The sequence below is a fragment of the Macrotis lagotis genome, chromosome 1 (genome assembly GCF_037893015.1).
Source record: "Macrotis lagotis isolate mMagLag1 chromosome 1, bilby.v1.9.chrom.fasta, whole genome shotgun sequence".
NCBI lineage: Eukaryota > Metazoa > Chordata > Mammalia > Peramelemorphia > Peramelidae > Macrotis > Macrotis lagotis.
Window position 1 is genome coordinate 274,085,539 of NC_133658.1, and position 17,284 is coordinate 274,102,822.

Consider the following 17,284-nt stretch of genomic DNA (forward strand, 5'->3'; position numbering starts at 1 on the left):
CTTGTACAAAAATATTCATAACAGCCCTGTTTGTGGTGACAAAGAATTGGAAATTAAGTAAATGTCCTTCAATTGGGGAATGGCTTAGCAAACTGTAGTATATGTATGTCATGTAACACTATTGTTCTATTGGAAACCAGGAGGGGTGGGAATTCAGGGAAGCCTGGAGGGATTTGCATGAACTGATGCTGAATGAAATGAGCAGAACCAGGAAAACACTGTACACCCTAACAGCAACATGGGGGTGATGATCAACCTTGATGGACTCACTCATTCCATTAGTGCAACAATCAGGGACAATTTGGGGCTCTCTGCAATGGAAAATAACCATCCGTATCCAGAGAAACAACTGTGGGATTTGAACAAAGACCAAGGACTATTACTTTAAATTTAGGGGGAAAAACTGATATCTTATTGTCTGATCTTGCTATCTCTTATACTTTATGTTTCTTCCTTAAGGATATGATTTTTCTCTCATCATACTCAATTTGGATCAATGTATACAATGGAAACAATGTAAAGACTGACAAATTGCCTTCTGTGGAGGGGGTAGGGGAGGGAAGTAAGATTAGGAGAAAAATTGTAAAACTCAAAGCTCAAAATAAATGAAATCTTTAATTAAAAAAAGAAGATATTGTGGAGTTAGGCAAGTCTGTGGGAATTCTAGTTGGGGCACTAATTCCAACTGTATATCTATTGAGCCCATGTAAACTTAAAAAACCAAAGTTAAACAATGAAAAGAATCATGTCTAGAGAATCAGTCATCAGACATTAAGAAAATACCTGAAAAACAAAAGAAAAAGAAAATACCTGACCTTTTATTCCTCCATATGAATTGTTACTATTTTTTCTAACTCACTAAAGTAATTTATAGTAACTAAATTCATATGGAGGAACAAAAGGTCAAGGACATCAAGGGAATTAATGAAAAAAATGCAAAGGAAGGTGACTTAGATCAGATCTAAAAGAAAGACAGTCTTTGTGATGAGAAGATCATGAAATGCACAAGTCTTTAGAAGTGACCATTGCTGTTACTCTTTCCAACTTCACTTCTCCCAAGTACTCCCTGCCATGTCTGGTACTCTGAGTCTACTCTAGTAATAAAGTCACCTATAATTATAAATTTATCTTCTTTTGGTACATTGATGATAACGGTCTCCAGGTCTTCATAAAATTTTTCTTTAATGTCATCAGGTATTGTCATAATGGAAGCATAGACACTAATGATGATGGCTTGGCATTTTCCTGCTAGTGGTAATTGCATTGTCATGAGTCTGTCATTCACTCTTTTGTTATGCATACGAGCTTGTTGACTAGAATGGTTTTGCCCCCAAAACCTACCTCCCCTCCCCTCCATTATGCTCCCCTTCACTGAGGCCACTCCAAAAAAACAGGTATCCACCTCCCACTTCAGAGAGCTGGCCTTCATTTGCCAGTCTTGCTTCACTCAAGGATGCTCTTTGGATGTGATGCCTGCTGAGTTCTCTTGCCTCAAGAGCTGTTGTCTTTCAGGTCAATTGGATTTTGTGCTCTCTATAAGTGTGCACACATTCTATGTACCGAGTGTGAGTAGAATCAACTATGAATAAGTTTTTGTACATTTTTTGCTGTTTAGACCACAGACTGGAATCCTCTACCAGTCACAGTTATCAGGCCAGGGTAGGTAACCCCTTTTTTAACCCCTTTCTCACATGAGGCTGACCAGACATCCACTGCTGCTTTTAGTGAGGAGACGACCCTATGGGCTAAGGGGCCTGTGTGCAGGTTTGTGACTACAATTCCAAAAGTAACTGCACCTGCTACAAAAGGTCAAGAATAGCAAGGGAGCTGATAAAAAAAATGTAAAGGAAGGTGGTCTAGTTCTATCAGATCTAAAGCTATACTATATACTCATACTTGTCTGTCACCATAGGTCTTTGAAATAGGTAAAAATGATAAAATACTATAGGTGAAGTCTTTTTATTCATGGGTAAATTGGATTTAAATGAGGCAGAATTGCATGAAGTTGCTAGCTTCACTCTCTTTTCCAAAGTCAGCACAGTCCAGTGGCAAGACACAGTAAAGACAACTGGTGATGACCTGAGATCTATTGGATGACCTTGGCATCTTTGTTTGTTTGTTTGGTTGGTTGGTTGGTTGTTAGGTTTTTGCAAGGCAATGGGGGTTAAGTGGCTTGCCCAAGGCCACACAGCTAGGTAATTATTAAATGTCTGAGTTCAGATTTGAACACAGGTACTCCTGACTCCAGGACTGGTGCTCTATCCACTGCACCACCTAGCTGCCTGACCTTGGCATCTTTGCTGGCCAACCAAGCTCTAAGGGCACCACAGGACTTGCTTCAGTTGCCTTCATGAACATTGAAATGAATTCTTATCATTCCATTCCACCAGGGGAAATCTACACCTGCTGGGGAATCTACACACCCCTAACTCAGTTATAAATTTGAGACCCCCTTGGTTACCCTCAACCTGATTTAGCCCATCTGCCAAAATGGTTTAGTAGAGTTTATCTGTTACTCATACTACAACTTCTTGAAGTCACAGATGAGAGTTAAGTGGCTCAGGTAGACATCAAAGATGGAAAACAGTCCTGAAAAGGACTCACAGCAGAGGGACTAGTCTTCCTTTAACATATCCAATACCTCATATTACATTGTAAGGAATTCATGTTTCTCTGTTCACTAAGCAAATGGACTTAAAATTGTAGTTGGGAACTAATACATTAAAGACTGGACATAAGGATTGGAAAATAAATGATCTCTTGACTTAAAAGTCTTACAGCTATGACAGAATTTAATTATTAGATGGGGACACCAGAACACATTATTAAAGGATATTGAAACAAATTATACCTCTCTATATAGTTTTAGGAAATTTGATGCCTTGCTTAAACGGGTGACTTCATTTCTATTTGTTAATATTATAAATCTTTTCTGTTAGCCTTTATTATTACCTTCCCCAAAACTTCAATGTGTTTGCTCTTTTCCCTTTTTCACTCTACTTTTCTCCATTCTCTATTTCCTTTCTGCATTCTCTTAGTCCTGCTCTCATCTCTGGTTTTTTTTTTCTTTCCGTCCTCCTTTTCATGTGAGTGAAGATTTTTTTCATTCAGGGCCTATTACAGTGTCTGGCACATAGTAGGAGCTTAACGAATCTTCTTGTTGGATTCCTTGATCATGATTCATAATCAAATGATGAGTACTGTAACTGAAATTCATATATTGTTTTAATGATTACAAAGATCTTTACATACACAAACTCAGCAACCCTATGAGATAATTGTTAAAGGTATTATTTCCTCCCTACCTGCAATTATTGCAGGTATTCTCCCCAGTTTACTTACCTACCATGCTTTCCAGACATGCATATAGATAAGTGGACAGGTGGTGTAGTGGATAAAGTACTGGGACTGGAGTCAGGAAAGCTCATCTACCTGAGTTCAAATGTGACCTCAGACACTTATTAGCTGTGTTACCCTGGGTAAGTCAATAACCCTGTTTGTCTTAGTTTACTCATCTGTAAAATGAACAGGAAAAGGAAATGATGAGCCACTCCATATCCCAAATGGAGTCACAAAAAGTCAGATGTGACTGAAGCGACTGAACAACAACAGCAAACAAGCATTTAAGTCCTTACTATGTGCCGGCCACTGTGCTAAGCACTAGGGTACAAATAAAAGCAAAAAGAAAGACAATCTCTTTTCTTGAGAAGCTTACATTCTAAGGGGAAAAAATATGGTAGAAAAGTCCTTAGAGGAAAAAAAGCACAGGTAGAAGGAGCTTGTTTCCCAAAATGGAATCCCTAAAAGGAGCACATCAATGAGAGAAAGGGGCTGGCATGATGAAAGAATATCATTGGACAAGAAACCCCAGTTAATGAGATGTCTAGAGTTAAAGAATAGCTCAATCATAGTCCTAAAGTTATTAGAATCAGAAAGAATAGCCAGAAGAGGAATGAAATACATGACTGACCAGGACCTTATCTCCAAAATGGAGGTCCCAAATGGAATTACAAAGCAGTAGTCTAATCATCAAAGCAGTTTGACAATGGTTTAAAAATAGAGTTGATTAGGGGAACAAATTAGGTACACAATATAAAGAAGCAAATGAACTTAGTAGTCTAGTGTTCTATAAATTCAAAGACTGATATAAGAACTCACTATCTGACAAAAACAAAAACGTAAAATTGGACATAAGTCTAGAAGAAATTAGATTTAGACCAAAATTTCACATAGTATTCCAAGATAAACACCAAATGAAAACTTGACCTAGATACAAAATGTCGCATCCAAACAAGTTAGAGAGACAAGAAAATATTTTCTTCCATATCAGTGGGTAGGGGAAGAGTTTGTGACCTAAATAAAGATTAGAGAAGGTCACAGAAAAAAAAATGGACAATTTAGATTGCATAAATGTAAATGGCTTTTTTGCATAAATAAATCCAAAGCAGCTAAAATGAAAAGGGAAGCAGTTAAGGAAGAGAGGATAATCTTTATAGCATTTTTCCTCTGAAGAAAGGTCTCATTTCTAGGATATATACATATATATATATATATATATATATATATATATATATGTATACATATATATATATATATATAAAGAGCTAATTCAAATTTATAAAAATAAAAGCTATTTTCCAATTGATAAATGGTCAAAGGATATTAAGAGAGAAAATATCAAAGCTATCTAAAGCTAAATAAGAAAATCTTCCAATTCACTAATAATCCATTATAACCACCCAAAATTCTATTTCATACCCATCATATTTGAAAAATTGACAAAATAAGAAACTGACAAATGGTAGAGGAGTTGTGGGCTCTGTGTTAGCCAAATTTAGAAAGCTATTTGAAACTAGTTCAAAAAGTTACTAAATTGTGAATACCCTTTGACCAATGATACTGCTACTGAACATACATACTAAGGTGATCAAAGGAAGAGATCAAAAATCCTACTTATGCAAAAATGTTCATGACAGTTTGGTAGTTGCAAAGTGGCAGCTAAGGAGATCAGTTGAAGCAGAAAAATTAGGATATATGAATTAACAGAATATAAATAAATATACTAAAAGAAATGATGAAAGAGACAGCTACAAAGAAAACTTAGAAAGAGTTGTGTGAATTGATGAATAATGTAGTGAACCTAAACAAGAGAACTATTGCTATAGTTTTGCAAGAACTGAGGACTCTGATTACTAAAGATTGATGGTGAAGAATGCTTCTCACCTCTGTGATGGACTAGTATACAGACTGAGATGTTTTTATTGTGGATTAAGTTGTTTAAAAAAAAAGACACACAGCCAATTAGGGGCGGCTAGGTGGCACAGTGGATAGAGCACTGGCCCTGGGATCAGGAGTACCTGAATTCAAATCCAGCTTCAGACATTTAATAATTACCTAGCTATATGGCCTTGGGCAAGTCACTTAACCCCATTGCTTTGTAAAAACCTTAAAAAACACACACACACAGCTAATTGGGGAATTTGGAGGATGAGGTTTTACTCTTTTTTTTTCATTAGGGGGAGGAAGAGAAAAATTGATGCATAATAATTGAAAAAAAAGTGAGTTTTAAAAAAGATAAAATTGGGGGTGGAGCCAAGATGGCGGCATGAAGGTAGCATTTCCCAGGAACTCCGACCCCCCCAAACCCCCAAAAAACGAAGGATGGCTCTAGCCAAAATTTAGTGGGGCAGAACCTACAGAAAGACTGAGTGATACATTTTCCCAGTCCAAGATAACTTAGAAGTTCCGCAGGGAAAGGTGTGTTTCATTGGGACAGGGGTTGGAAAAAAAAAGCCGCAGCACAGACCAGCTCAGCACAGCCCAGCACAGCCCAGAGATTACCAGCAATAGCTTGAAGGGGTGGTGAGAGAACTCTGCAGCACCTGAGTGAGTGTGGAGTAAGGAGCACAACCGCAGAATCTGCAGTGAGAATCTGGAGTAAGCAGCCTGCACCCCCAGTGATGGTAAGGGAAGTCTGAAGAGATTTCTCTGCTCTCCCTGGGGTAGGACTCTGCTGTCTGTCTACACTCACATATTGCAGTTTGGACTACCATACTAAATAACCAAGCTGGATCTCTCCTTATAGCCTAGGGCAGAGGGTAGTGCTGTGGTCATCTACATATCAAAGCACAGACTAGAAAGTATAAGACCTTGGAGGAATAAAGGTCCCAGTGGGGTGTCCCCCCAAAAAAACCAACCCCAAAGCTTTGGAAGTGTTGTAAATTAGTCTTGGGCTGAGGAAATGAGTAAACAACAGAAAAAGAAGAATCTGACCATAAAGAATTACTTTAGTCCCATGGAAGATCAAAACATATATTCAGAGGATGACAAAATCAAAGCTTCTGTATCCAAAACCTCCAAGAGAAATAGAAAATGGACTCAGACTATGGATGATCTCAAAAAAGACTTTGAAAAGCAATTAAGGGAGGTGGAGGAAAAATTGGGAGGAGAAATGAGAGTGATGCAGAAAAAACATTAAAACCAAATCAAAAGCTTGGTGAAAGATATACAAAAAAATACTGACAAAAATAATATGTTAAAAACCAGTTTAGGCCAAATGTAAAAAAAGCAAAACAGAAGGCAAATGAGGAGGAGAATGCCCTAAAAAAGCAGAATTGGCTGGCTGGAAAAGGAGATTTAAAAAGTTCTCTGAAGAAATTAACTCCTTCAAATGCAAAATGGAACTAAAGGAAGCTGATCTGATGACTTTACAAGAAAGCAGGAAGAAATAAAACTCTGCCAAAAGAGCCAAAAATTAGAATAAAATGTGAAATATCTCATTGGGAAAAACAACTGACCTTGAAAACAGATCCAGAAGAAATAATTTGAAAATTATTGGGCTATCTGAAAGCCATGACCAGAAGAAGATCCTAGACTTCATTTTTCAAAAATAATACATCAAAATTACTCTGAGATTGTAGAAGATGAGGGTAAAATAGAAATCAAGAGAATTCACTGGTCACCCCCTGAAAGGGATCCTAAAAGAAAAACTTCCAGGAATACTATAGCCAAATTCCAAAACTCCCAAATCAAAGAGAAAATTCTAAAAGCTGCCAGAAACAAACAATTCAACTACCAAGCCTCCATAGTCAGGACTACATAGGATCTAGCAGCATCTACATTAAGGGCTCATAGGGATTGGAATATGATATTACAGAAGGCAAAAGATCTTGATTTACAACTGAGAATCAACTACCCAGCAAAACTGAACATCCTCTTTCAGGGGAAAAAATGGACTTTCAATGAAAAAGAGGACTTTCAAACTTTCCTGTTGAAACAACCAGAGCTGAACAGAAAGTGTATCTCCAAGTACAGGACTCTGTTGAACCATATTGGGGGTGGAAGAGAAAGATTTAACTATGAGGAACTTGATGATGTTGAACTGTTTGTATTCCTGCATGGGAAGAAGATATTGATAACTTATGTGAACTTCATCATTTATAAGAGCTGTTAGAAGAAACATATATAGACAGGACATAGGGAGGAGCAGAATATAATGGTATGATGTGGTAAAGGGATGGAGTCAATGGGTGATGGGTGAAAGTACTAGGAGGAAGGAAAAAGGAGATGAAGAAGCTGAGAGATTTCACATAAGAGTCAAGAAAAAGCTTTTTCAATGGAGTGGGGTGAGGGGAGGCAAAAGGGAATGAGTGATCTCAGGGAGGAAATGACATACACACTTAATAGGGTGAGGGAATCTATCTTGCCCTGGAGAGGGATGGGAGGAAAGGGATGGGATGAGGGGGAATGGGTGATAGAAGAGAAGGAAGCTCTAGGGAGACAGTAGGGAGACAGTACTCAGATTCAACACACTTTTGAACAGGGCCAGGATGAAAGGAGAGAGAGAGAGAGAGAGAGAGAGACAGAGACAGAGACAGAGACAGAGACAGAGACAGAGACAGAGACAGAGAGAATAGAATAAATGAGAGTGGGGAGAAATAGAGTGGAGGGACAGCTAGTCATAGTAACTGAGGGAAAAATATTGAAGCAACTTCTTTGGTGGCCTTATGATAAAGAAAGCAACTCACCCCAGAGAGAGCCATTGAAATCTGAACACAGATTGAAGTACATTTCTCTCTCTCTCTCTCTCTCTCTCTCTCTCTCTCTCTCTCTCTCTCTCTGAGATTTCTCATCTTCTTTGGGGGGGTTATGTTTATTCTTATGTTTACTCTTATAACACATTCAATTTATATCAATATATGGCATAGAAACAATGTAAAGACTGTCAGACAACCTTCTGTGGGGGGAAAGGAAGGGAGGAGGAGGGAAAATTATAGAATTCAGAGACTTGCAAAAATTGATGGGTACATATTGCTATTGTATATAATTGGAAAACATAAAATGTTAAAAAATCTTTTTATTATGAATTTAACAAATGACCATTTTAATATACAAAGAATAAGAAAAGGAAGATTGTATATATATATATAATATACATATATATGTGTGTATAAAACTAAACTATTATGTTTGGAGTTTTTGTGTTTTAAATTTAATACGATTGGACATTAAAAAATAAAATAAAAATAAAAAGATAAAATCTCTGGCAATATATATATATATATATATATATATATATATACTCATTACTCCTAGTTCTCCCTTCTATATCTAAGCAGAAAAAAAAAGTACTTTTGTATGTGATAGCTTTTCATATACTTGAATACAGTAATAACATTCTCCCCAGATTTTCAGTCAGTTCCCAAAGTCCCTATCTTTGTTAACTTCAAAACCCAGATCATGCCACACTCAAGCCAATCTGATCAGGAATCTTCCTGACTTCTGAATAAATCAGAGTAAATAACCCCCTCTCAAGACATTTATTTCCTGCCTCTCCTCAGGTTGTTGTGGAATTTACCAAATCCTTATTGGTCTCCTACTCTCCCTGCCCTTCTTTCTCCTTCCTGATCCACTGCCATTCCTTGGTCCAGTCAGTTCACTTCCCTGAAGCTTATAGCTCTGGCAGTGTTGCTTTCTTCACTTTTAGAGCTACCAGAGCACCAAGAGGTCAGAGCTAACCCCCAGTCTCATTCTCAACTTTAGACCAAAGAGGTGTAGGAACATACACTAGAAGAGGAAGTCTTCCCGCTGGGAAAAGGAATTGGAGAACTTAAATATCGGACAATCTGCCCCTGCATTTCTGACAGATTCCCCTCCTCAGATTCCCTCACCTCCAAAACCAAAATAGCACAAGTTAGATAATTTTAAAGAAAGTGGTTCAATAAAATTGCAATACGTTTCTTTGAAATGTTGTGTTTGGAGGCTGAGGAGTGGGAAGGTGGAATGGGCTCTGCCCCACTAAACTATGCCACTCTCTCCTTCCCTTATTCCTGTATCCCAGCAGCAAGCCGGTACATCAAGGGATGACTTCATCTGGTGTTTTGGTCAACTTTGATATACCTTGGGGTTTTCGGAATGCGAAGGCAGACAGTGAGCAGGAAGCCTCAGGAATGCCATTTACTAGAATATCTGCCAAGCTAGGAAGGTCCTCACACATGCCGGGACCAGATTCGGAACTTGGGTTCCACAGGGACACACAGAAACACACGCAGGCACGCAGGTACGTATGCACGCAAGCACGCATGCATAACCACACACAACGCAAACACGCACGAATACACACACACACACACACACACACACACACACACACACGCGCGCGCGCGCGCAAGCACGCACGGATGCAAACAAGCATGCATGCACACACAAATCGAGGAAGCAAAGTTTGGGGAGGAGCTCCGGAAAGCATCAGGTTCCTGCCCCATCCTGGAAGCTTTGCAGAGCTAGCGGCAGAGGAAAACAGAAGTGGGTTCAACAGCTGCTGCACAAATGTTCTTTCTCCAAAAGCTCCTTCAATTAAGGATAAATCTGGACCCCTTCTTCTTATCCCCAGCTCCCTGCCTGTAGCTCGGTTGCCTCGGAAGTCTTTGTCCTTCCCCCACCGACACCGAGCAAAGGCCGCGGTGTGTGTCTCGTTTACCCACAGCACAGTTCCTCAAACACTCCAGCGGGGCTGAGCAGGGGAGGCGGAGTCCGAGCTCAGCTCCTCCTATCTCCAATGACGGGCTCCCTCCCCCTCCCCGCCCCTTTCGCCACTCCATATAAATCTTGGCTCTGCCCCTTGAGAGTCAAACCCAAAGAACTCTCGCATTTTCCGTTGCCGTGGAGTTTCCTCCCGTGATCTCCTTTACAAATGGGCTCTGTGGCCTAGCGCCCCTTTCCCCCGAGCCAGGTCACCCGTGATCGTCCGCCGCAGCCCTCTGCCTGACAGGGGCTGCTCGGGAGCCGCCACTAAGGTAAGCAGGATGGGGCTGAGAGGAGAGTTTCTTGCAGCCCTCTTTAGGGGACTAGGCAGCTCCCCCCACCCCCTGCCCAGTTCCTCACTTTTACTTCCCTGTGTGGTGAGTTTGGAGCTTGGAGGCTAGGGGGAGACCAGGAGGGGAGAAAAGAGACCCCACCCTCGCAGGGCAAAGTCCAGGCTCCATTTTAAAGATTGTCCAGGGAGAGTGGCAAAGGAGCCAGGGTAGTGAGAGTTTGATTAACCAGAGATACATTCCGAAAGGTAAGTGTATCTAAAGTGTAAGGACCACAGCGTTGAGGAGACTTTGGGTTCCTGTCTTGCGGAACCTCGGGCGAGTCACTCAGTTTTCCTTATTTGTTCAAAGAAACGGATGTCCTCCAGAAGATCTCTAAAAACTCCTCCTAGTACTCTAAGGAAATAAAAGGACAATAAAAATTTGAGTCTCAAATATTCACATAAAAAAAACCCTCAAGGTCCTCTAGAGACCTGTTGGTTTTGAGGAACTTTGGCCACTATAAAATTTAAATGAAGTGAAAGGGATCTTAGACAATGTCTAGTCCAGCCTTTCGTTTCATAAATAGGGAAAATAGGCCCAGAAAGGGTTTTGGTTGCCTTCCCAATTAAAATATATTTAAATGTTGTCTGGACTAAGTACTGAAGTTTCAAAGACAAAACTCCCTACACCTCCTGGGAAAGCTCAAGCACACATTTAAGTAAATGCAAAGTAACTTTTGGGGGGTAGGGAGGACAGCTGAAGAAAGGGCACCAACTGCTGTGGCAAAGACAAACTACTATTTTGTGGATTAGTTAAGATTTGAGCGGATTCTCAAATATGAAGGTCCAGCCCTCTGGGACTATCCCTAGACTTCCCAGAAAAATGAATCAAGACCTCACTGACAGACATTTTTTTCAAAATGAGGCGTCTAGAGAAATCAACATTCTCCAAAGGTTGTGAAGATCTTAAAAACTGTAAAAATGCCCGGCGCTGAACTGTAATTGAGGTCTTTCCAATGTGCCTTCGCTCCCTGTGATTACCTGGTTTCTGCAAGCTTTTTCACTGCTGCCCTTGTGGGCTAGGCGAGTGGTATTTGTTTCCACCTAAAAGGATGTAGACAAGGAATCCTTTGAGAGACTAGAATATGAACCACTTTCTCCCAGCTCAACCATCCTCTTCTCCAGGATCGCCACCTTTTTATTTCCCCCCTGCGTCCCCATTGGTGATTATTTGTGCCTCTTCCTGGGCAGTTCCCAAGCTTCATAAAGCATTGTTTGCCTTCTTTCTGCTCTCCGCCCTTTAGCCCAGGGTGGAGAGGGAACAGTCTTTTCATCTCACCCACGATCACTGTGGAGGGGACCGAATGCCTCACCCTTCCTCGCTCACAACACGTGTTGGGGCAAGCCTAGCCTTTTCTTTGTACACCCCAACCTCCCTGTTCGCCATTTCTAGATATTCCTCAGGGAAGCGGGGAGGCTTGAATGCATCTACATGTCTTATCAAACAGAAACAGCCCTTTTGATCCTCGTGGCAATCTAAGGAATTCTACTCGGCTCAGAGCTGTTTCCCAAATATGGCCATTAGAAGGGACCTCACCCAAGTGGCCGGCCTCGGTTGAATCAAAGCTTTTTTAGGTCAAAGTAGGTCTTGGACTCTAGGAAAACAAGGCTACCCTATTTCCACGTGGAGGTCTGACTCCTTGACGGAAGCCATCATAACCAGTTCAGATAGCAATGGGGGTAGGAAACACCCATCACCAAGGCTTATCTGTGTCAGTTCCTCCCCCCACCCCCCCGCCAAAATAAAACAAACCCTAGGCAGGCAGAGCAGAGCTGCCTGCAGAATTGGAGGGGGTCGGTATAGGTGAAAAGCATCCAAATCTAGCCCTCAAGTATGAGTTTGTCAGCGGCCGACGGACCAAAGGATGGAATAGCCCACCTTTTCAGTCCAGTCTCGTCTACAATACTATGCTCTTCTGCTTTAGTGTGGCTTCCTTTGGAGGCTGCCGGGCGGGGCCCAGCTGGGGTGGGGAACCCGAGAACAACAGCGCCGCCCCCCTCCCCTGTTATGATACTGATCCGGTTTTTGCCGGCCCTTGCTTCCTCCAGGAAGGGACTGAAGGAGGCAGCCGGACTCTAGACCCCCTGTTGCGCCCCCTCCCCCGGGTGGGGCCGCCAAGCCTGTCCTCCTTTTCTGTCTGTAGTCAGGCTTGGGATCTGGGAACCAGGAAAACTTGGCTGTGGACTGGAGGATTTCTCCAGCCAGTCTGAACCGGTTTGATGGAGTTCTGGGTGGGGTACCCCCTCCCCCTCCGGCTGCTAAGGTTATGTAAGGCAGCGGGGGAGGAGCCCCAAGCCAGGGCGGCGCTGATTATCGACAGTTGTCTTCTGGAATTAGGGAGAGGCGGGCTTGCCACCCTTCACGCCTCGGGAAGCCTGGCCTGCCAAGAGGCCAAAACAATGCCTTTCTGTTTTTTTGTGCCCGCTCCCTTTGTTGCCCGAAAACCGGCGAAAGTGCTCTTATCGTTGTAACTGGGGTGGGGGGGGTTGTGGACTTGAGGTTGTGAGTGGAGAGGGTAGTGTTATACTGTGTCAGTCCAAAGGAAAAAAGAAAATGCTAGGTTTTGCTACTTAGTTCTGTGAGGAATAAACTGAAAGCAGGACTCCCTCATCAGCGAGGTGGATGCTAACTGTCTATGGGCTGGCTGCTGGTATTCCATTTTACCGAGCATTTCTTAGGCAGCCATGATGTAGGCTTCGGTTTTGGACTATTCAGATCTAATCAGCAAGCATTTATTAGTTCTCACTAACACCGGAGATACAAGCTCAAGCATCTTAACCCTCAAAGAGTTTATATTGTGGTGGTGGTGTACAACAAACAGATAAAAAGAAGATGCCCTCCTCTCAACCTGGTGACAAGGCTTAGAATAAAGGAGGGTTTGGGCTCATGCCTACAGAGGAACTTGCTTGGGAGAAGGGCTGAGAGAAAATGGAATGGGAACTGACCAGGAAGAGGCACAAATAATCACCAATGGGGACGCAGGGAGAAAACAAAAAGGTGGCGCTCCTGGAGAAGAGGATGGTTGAGCTGGGTAGTAGAGGAGAAAGTGGTTCATATTCTATTGTCTCAAAGGATTCCTTGTCTACAAGGTGTTCTGGAATATTTTGATGAAGAGAGAACACTTTTAGCCTAGGGGATAAAACATCAAGCAAAATATCTTAAGTATAAGAAAACATGTTTTTAAAGGAATTATCCGGAAGAAAATTGAAAAAATATAAGGGGAAGTTCTATAATCTGGATCAAATGACAAGTTTAATTAAATTTGGGAAAGTGGTGTTATTTTGGACTCACCCTGTCGTGCATACAGGTCCTGGCAAAAGAACTTGAACTAGGGTGGTGTCAAATTGATAAATAGGAGAGGACCGATGGGAGAAATATCAGTGAAGATGCCTCATAGAACTCTGCAATTTGGATGTGAAGGAAAGAGTCAAAGTTGACTAGGCTTGAAGCCAGGGATACTGGGATGATGGTGCTGCCATGATTGTCAAGAGAAATAATGAGAATTCAGCTTGGAATTCAAGTATTTATTTTTCTAAAAATACTAAAAAAGTCTCCTAAAGGCCACCCCAATTTTCTCATTTCCAAGATCTGTTATTTTTAACTCTAGAATTAACAAGCAAAGTAGAAGTGGGGATGGTCTCTCTATAAATTTTTCAAAAATAAATAAAAATCATTATTGTCCCATGATGTTGAGGTATACTTGAAATACCTGTGAGGGTGAGGGAGGCCAGGGTGCTGGAGATTTAGAGCATGAAATCATATTCATTCTCTTAGAAACTTCTGAAAGTCTCCTTTTCTCTTTGAGAAGTCATTCAAACTGTTAAGTATTGGGGTCCACATCATAATATCTAACCTCTTTGGAGCTTCAGTCTCCACAGAGCCGGGTCACTAAAGAAAGAACAATTGTAACTAGTGGACATGACTTATAGATAGAGCCAAAATGCATGTGAAAATCCTAACTCTCTCCCCTGCAGGTTTACATCATCACAAGAAGAACAAGCAACATGGCAGCAATCCCGTCCAGCGGTTCACTTGTAGCAACCCATGATTACTACCGAAGTAAGGCCTCTTTGGCACTTCAAGCCCTAACCTGGCTTGATAAATGTGCCTGTGGGCACTCAGCTACCTGATGTTCTGCAGGAGGACTGGGGATTTCTATTGGCACTTTTGAAAAACCATTATGAAAAGAAAACATACAATCCTTAGCTATAAATTGAACTCTACCTATTGAAAAAATGTCAGGGTGTGCAGCAAAGTGTAAGTGGAGATACCATTGGACTCAGAGACAGAAGACCCACCCAGGTTTGAGTCCTGGCTCTACCACTTAGTAGCCCTATGAGCTTGGGCAAGTCACTTCGCCATTCTGAGCCTCCATTTATCTCATCTGTAAAATAGATGCAATCTTGCTTATACTACCTACTTCACAAAGTTGTTGGAAGAAAGCACTTTATAAACTCTCTTTAACTCCTACAGTATATTCCCTAACTCTTACTAGTGGTCCAGAAGGTGTACACCTAGCCAATAGTGTACAGCCTTGCAGATCCTTATAACTGACACCAATTTGTGATGTAAGAGTAATTAACTGTACAGCTGGAACCCCGATTTGATTAGGTGAAAAATGAGACAAAACACAGTAAATTGTTGATCTGCTGGAAGAGGGCTCCTCAGGCCTTGGTGGAAGTGGCAAAATTCCAGGGTTTGGGGGGAGCCATGAGTAGCCCAAGAATCCAGAGGGGGCTGAAGACTATCTGTATTCCAGGGAAGGAGGCACTAGTGACACAGTGTTTCCTTCCCAGGGCGTCTGGGTTCCACTTCCAGCAACAGCTCCTGTGGAAGTGCTGAGTACTCTGGGGAAGTGATCCCCCACCATCCAGGTGAGTATAAGATCTTTATTAACCCTTTTTAGGAACGTGCCCATCCCTTTATGTAATCTAAACAAAATATTCCATTAGACTCTCAAAATAGTAAATAGTTGTTAAGTGAGAGGAGGGTAAGCAGGAGCTCCTCATACTGACATAAATTCTCCAGCATTGAGATATGCAGAAGGGCTGGAATTTGACCTATATTTTGAGAGAAGCATCTGACATGAATGAAAAGGAGAGTTGATTCTACAGAATATCAGATTGATACCACTCTAAGTTGCTACCAAGATGAATGACTCTCTCTCTGTCTCTCTCTCTGTCTCTCTCTCTCTTGAATATTGTAGGTCTTCCTAAATCAGACCCAGGCCATTGGTGGGCAAGTTTCTTCTTTGGAAAGTCGAATCATCCATTCATGACAACTGTATTGGAATCCCCAGAGAAGTAAGTGAGCCTCTAATTGAAAGTATCTTTGTAGTGGACTTGGAACCTGAGGTTGGGGGATGAAAAAGTTGAGTGTGACTTAGGAAAAATACTGTGGTTTCAGTAACCTAACTCTACCTTACACTCCCTCCCACCTCCAAAGATACAGAATCCTGGTTATTAGCCTGCCATTAGTTTACCAGTTCACAACTCTGAAATGTTATTGCTGGATAAATGAACTGAGAAAGGTTGGAGATTGGAACTGGGAGAGGTGGAAGTGGTGAAGGGCTACCTAACCCAAAACCCTCCTGGAGTACTGGTGCTTTCTATAGTGTAGAAAGAATTATCTGTTAACAATAGTATTAGAATTTATTGATGTTTGATTCTCTCTCTGTTATTTGACTTGCAGCTCAGGAACTTTCCAGGTTGCTCAAGGCACGATCACCTGTGACCTGGCTCAGGAGGCCATGAGGAAGCGGCATGTCAGCGAGCCCAGTAAAACCAACACTGGGCCTTCTGCATGAGCAGCAGAACCCTCCTTGCTGCTCCCCCCGCTTCTGAAGTGTGCTAGGCATCAGAGCCCATTTCCCCCTCCCCTCCCCTCCCCTCCCCCTCCCCTTTCCTCTCCCATCTATTCCCTTAGAATAGACAGGCTGTTTAAGTGTAGAAGTAGTTGCAATATGTGTGTGGTTTTTTTAAAAAGGAAAACAAAAGCAAAACACCAAAAATCAAATAAAAGAAACCACACTGTTTTTTTTTTACTATCTGAATCACCTATGTGCTTTCCAGCAGTCTCAGTAACTTCGTTTACTTTATTCTCAACAGAAACTAATAAACTTTGAGCAGCCTTTTAATGATGTGTGCCTCAGTAGATCACTTTCCTGTCTTTTGGCTTAGGCCATTCTTTCTCTTAGATAGCAGCTCTAGTCACCTGTTTGTAACCTAGATTTAAAAGTTTCTTTCAAAGGGTAATGCCTATAATGAAAAATCAATCTGCTGCAGATCAGGTAGTAATTAGCATGAGAAAAGAAGAGGGTGGACTCAATTTTGCCAAAACGTGGGATATTCAGTGCTTTTCTGTGTCTGGATCTGTTTACTGAGGGTTTCTCAATGGGTCATTTATTTTGCTGCATCTTCCATTCTTTTACCCTTACTTTATAGATTTTATCTAATGTCTGCTGTATTCTCAACCCCAGACCTTCCTCAGAATCCCCCTATCCTAGAGCAAAAAAATCAGGACCCCTCTCTTATTCACTATGTATCCTTCCAAGGACCAAAAGGGTGTAGTTCCCCCAAACAAGACCTGAGTAGCTGAATTGGGAATAGAGAAGAAAACATGCCAGGAAACTACCATGTACTATGTAGATGACATTAATTCTTCCTTAAAGATTCTCTGGGAACCAAGTCCATCCAGGAATTAGCTGTGAATTCTATTCCCAAAGAGACTGTAATTCCCAGTGTCAACATTACAATTTTGACTATCCTTACCCTGACTTATCCCTATCTATAATAAGACAAGGTGATACCTGAATGAACTGTCAGAGTGCTTTGTGTGTTGTATTGAGAGAAGATACTCATATTGAACCTTATTCTCAATCACTAGAAGGTGAAATATATGAAAGGGAAGGGGAAGAATAATCGTCTTTA

General features: G+C 41.5%; 1 protein-coding gene across 1 annotated transcript; it reads left to right on the plus strand.

Annotated features, from left to right (window-relative positions):
* Positions 1–10,120: 10,120 nt before the first annotated feature.
* Positions 10,121–16,491, plus strand: PPDPF (pancreatic progenitor cell differentiation and proliferation factor). The gene is made up of 5 exons (XM_074210468.1): positions 10,121–10,295; positions 14,330–14,414; positions 15,152–15,229; positions 15,562–15,658; positions 16,047–16,491. The coding sequence occupies exons 2-5, from the start codon at positions 14,360–14,362 to the stop codon at positions 16,159–16,161; spliced, it is 345 nt and encodes a 114-aa protein (XP_074066569.1). The 5' UTR covers positions 10,121–10,295; positions 14,330–14,359; the 3' UTR covers positions 16,162–16,491.
* The last annotated feature ends 793 nt before the right edge of the window (positions 16,492–17,284 follow it).

What these genes read in the sequence shown, in the direction of transcription:
- PPDPF (XM_074210468.1), top strand. Translation starts at nt 14,360, where the DNA reads ATGGCAGCAATCCCGTCCAGCGGTTCACTTGTAGCAACCCATGATTAC. An exon ending in AACCCATGATTACTACCGAA is followed by an intron (nt 14,415 to 15,151) that starts GTAAGGCCTCTT and finishes TTTCCTTCCCAG; the next exon opens with GGCGTCTGGGTTCCACTTCC. An exon ending in GTATTGGAATCCCCAGAGAA is followed by an intron (nt 15,659 to 16,046) that starts GTAAGTGAGCCT and finishes TTTGACTTGCAG; the next exon opens with CTCAGGAACTTTCCAGGTTG.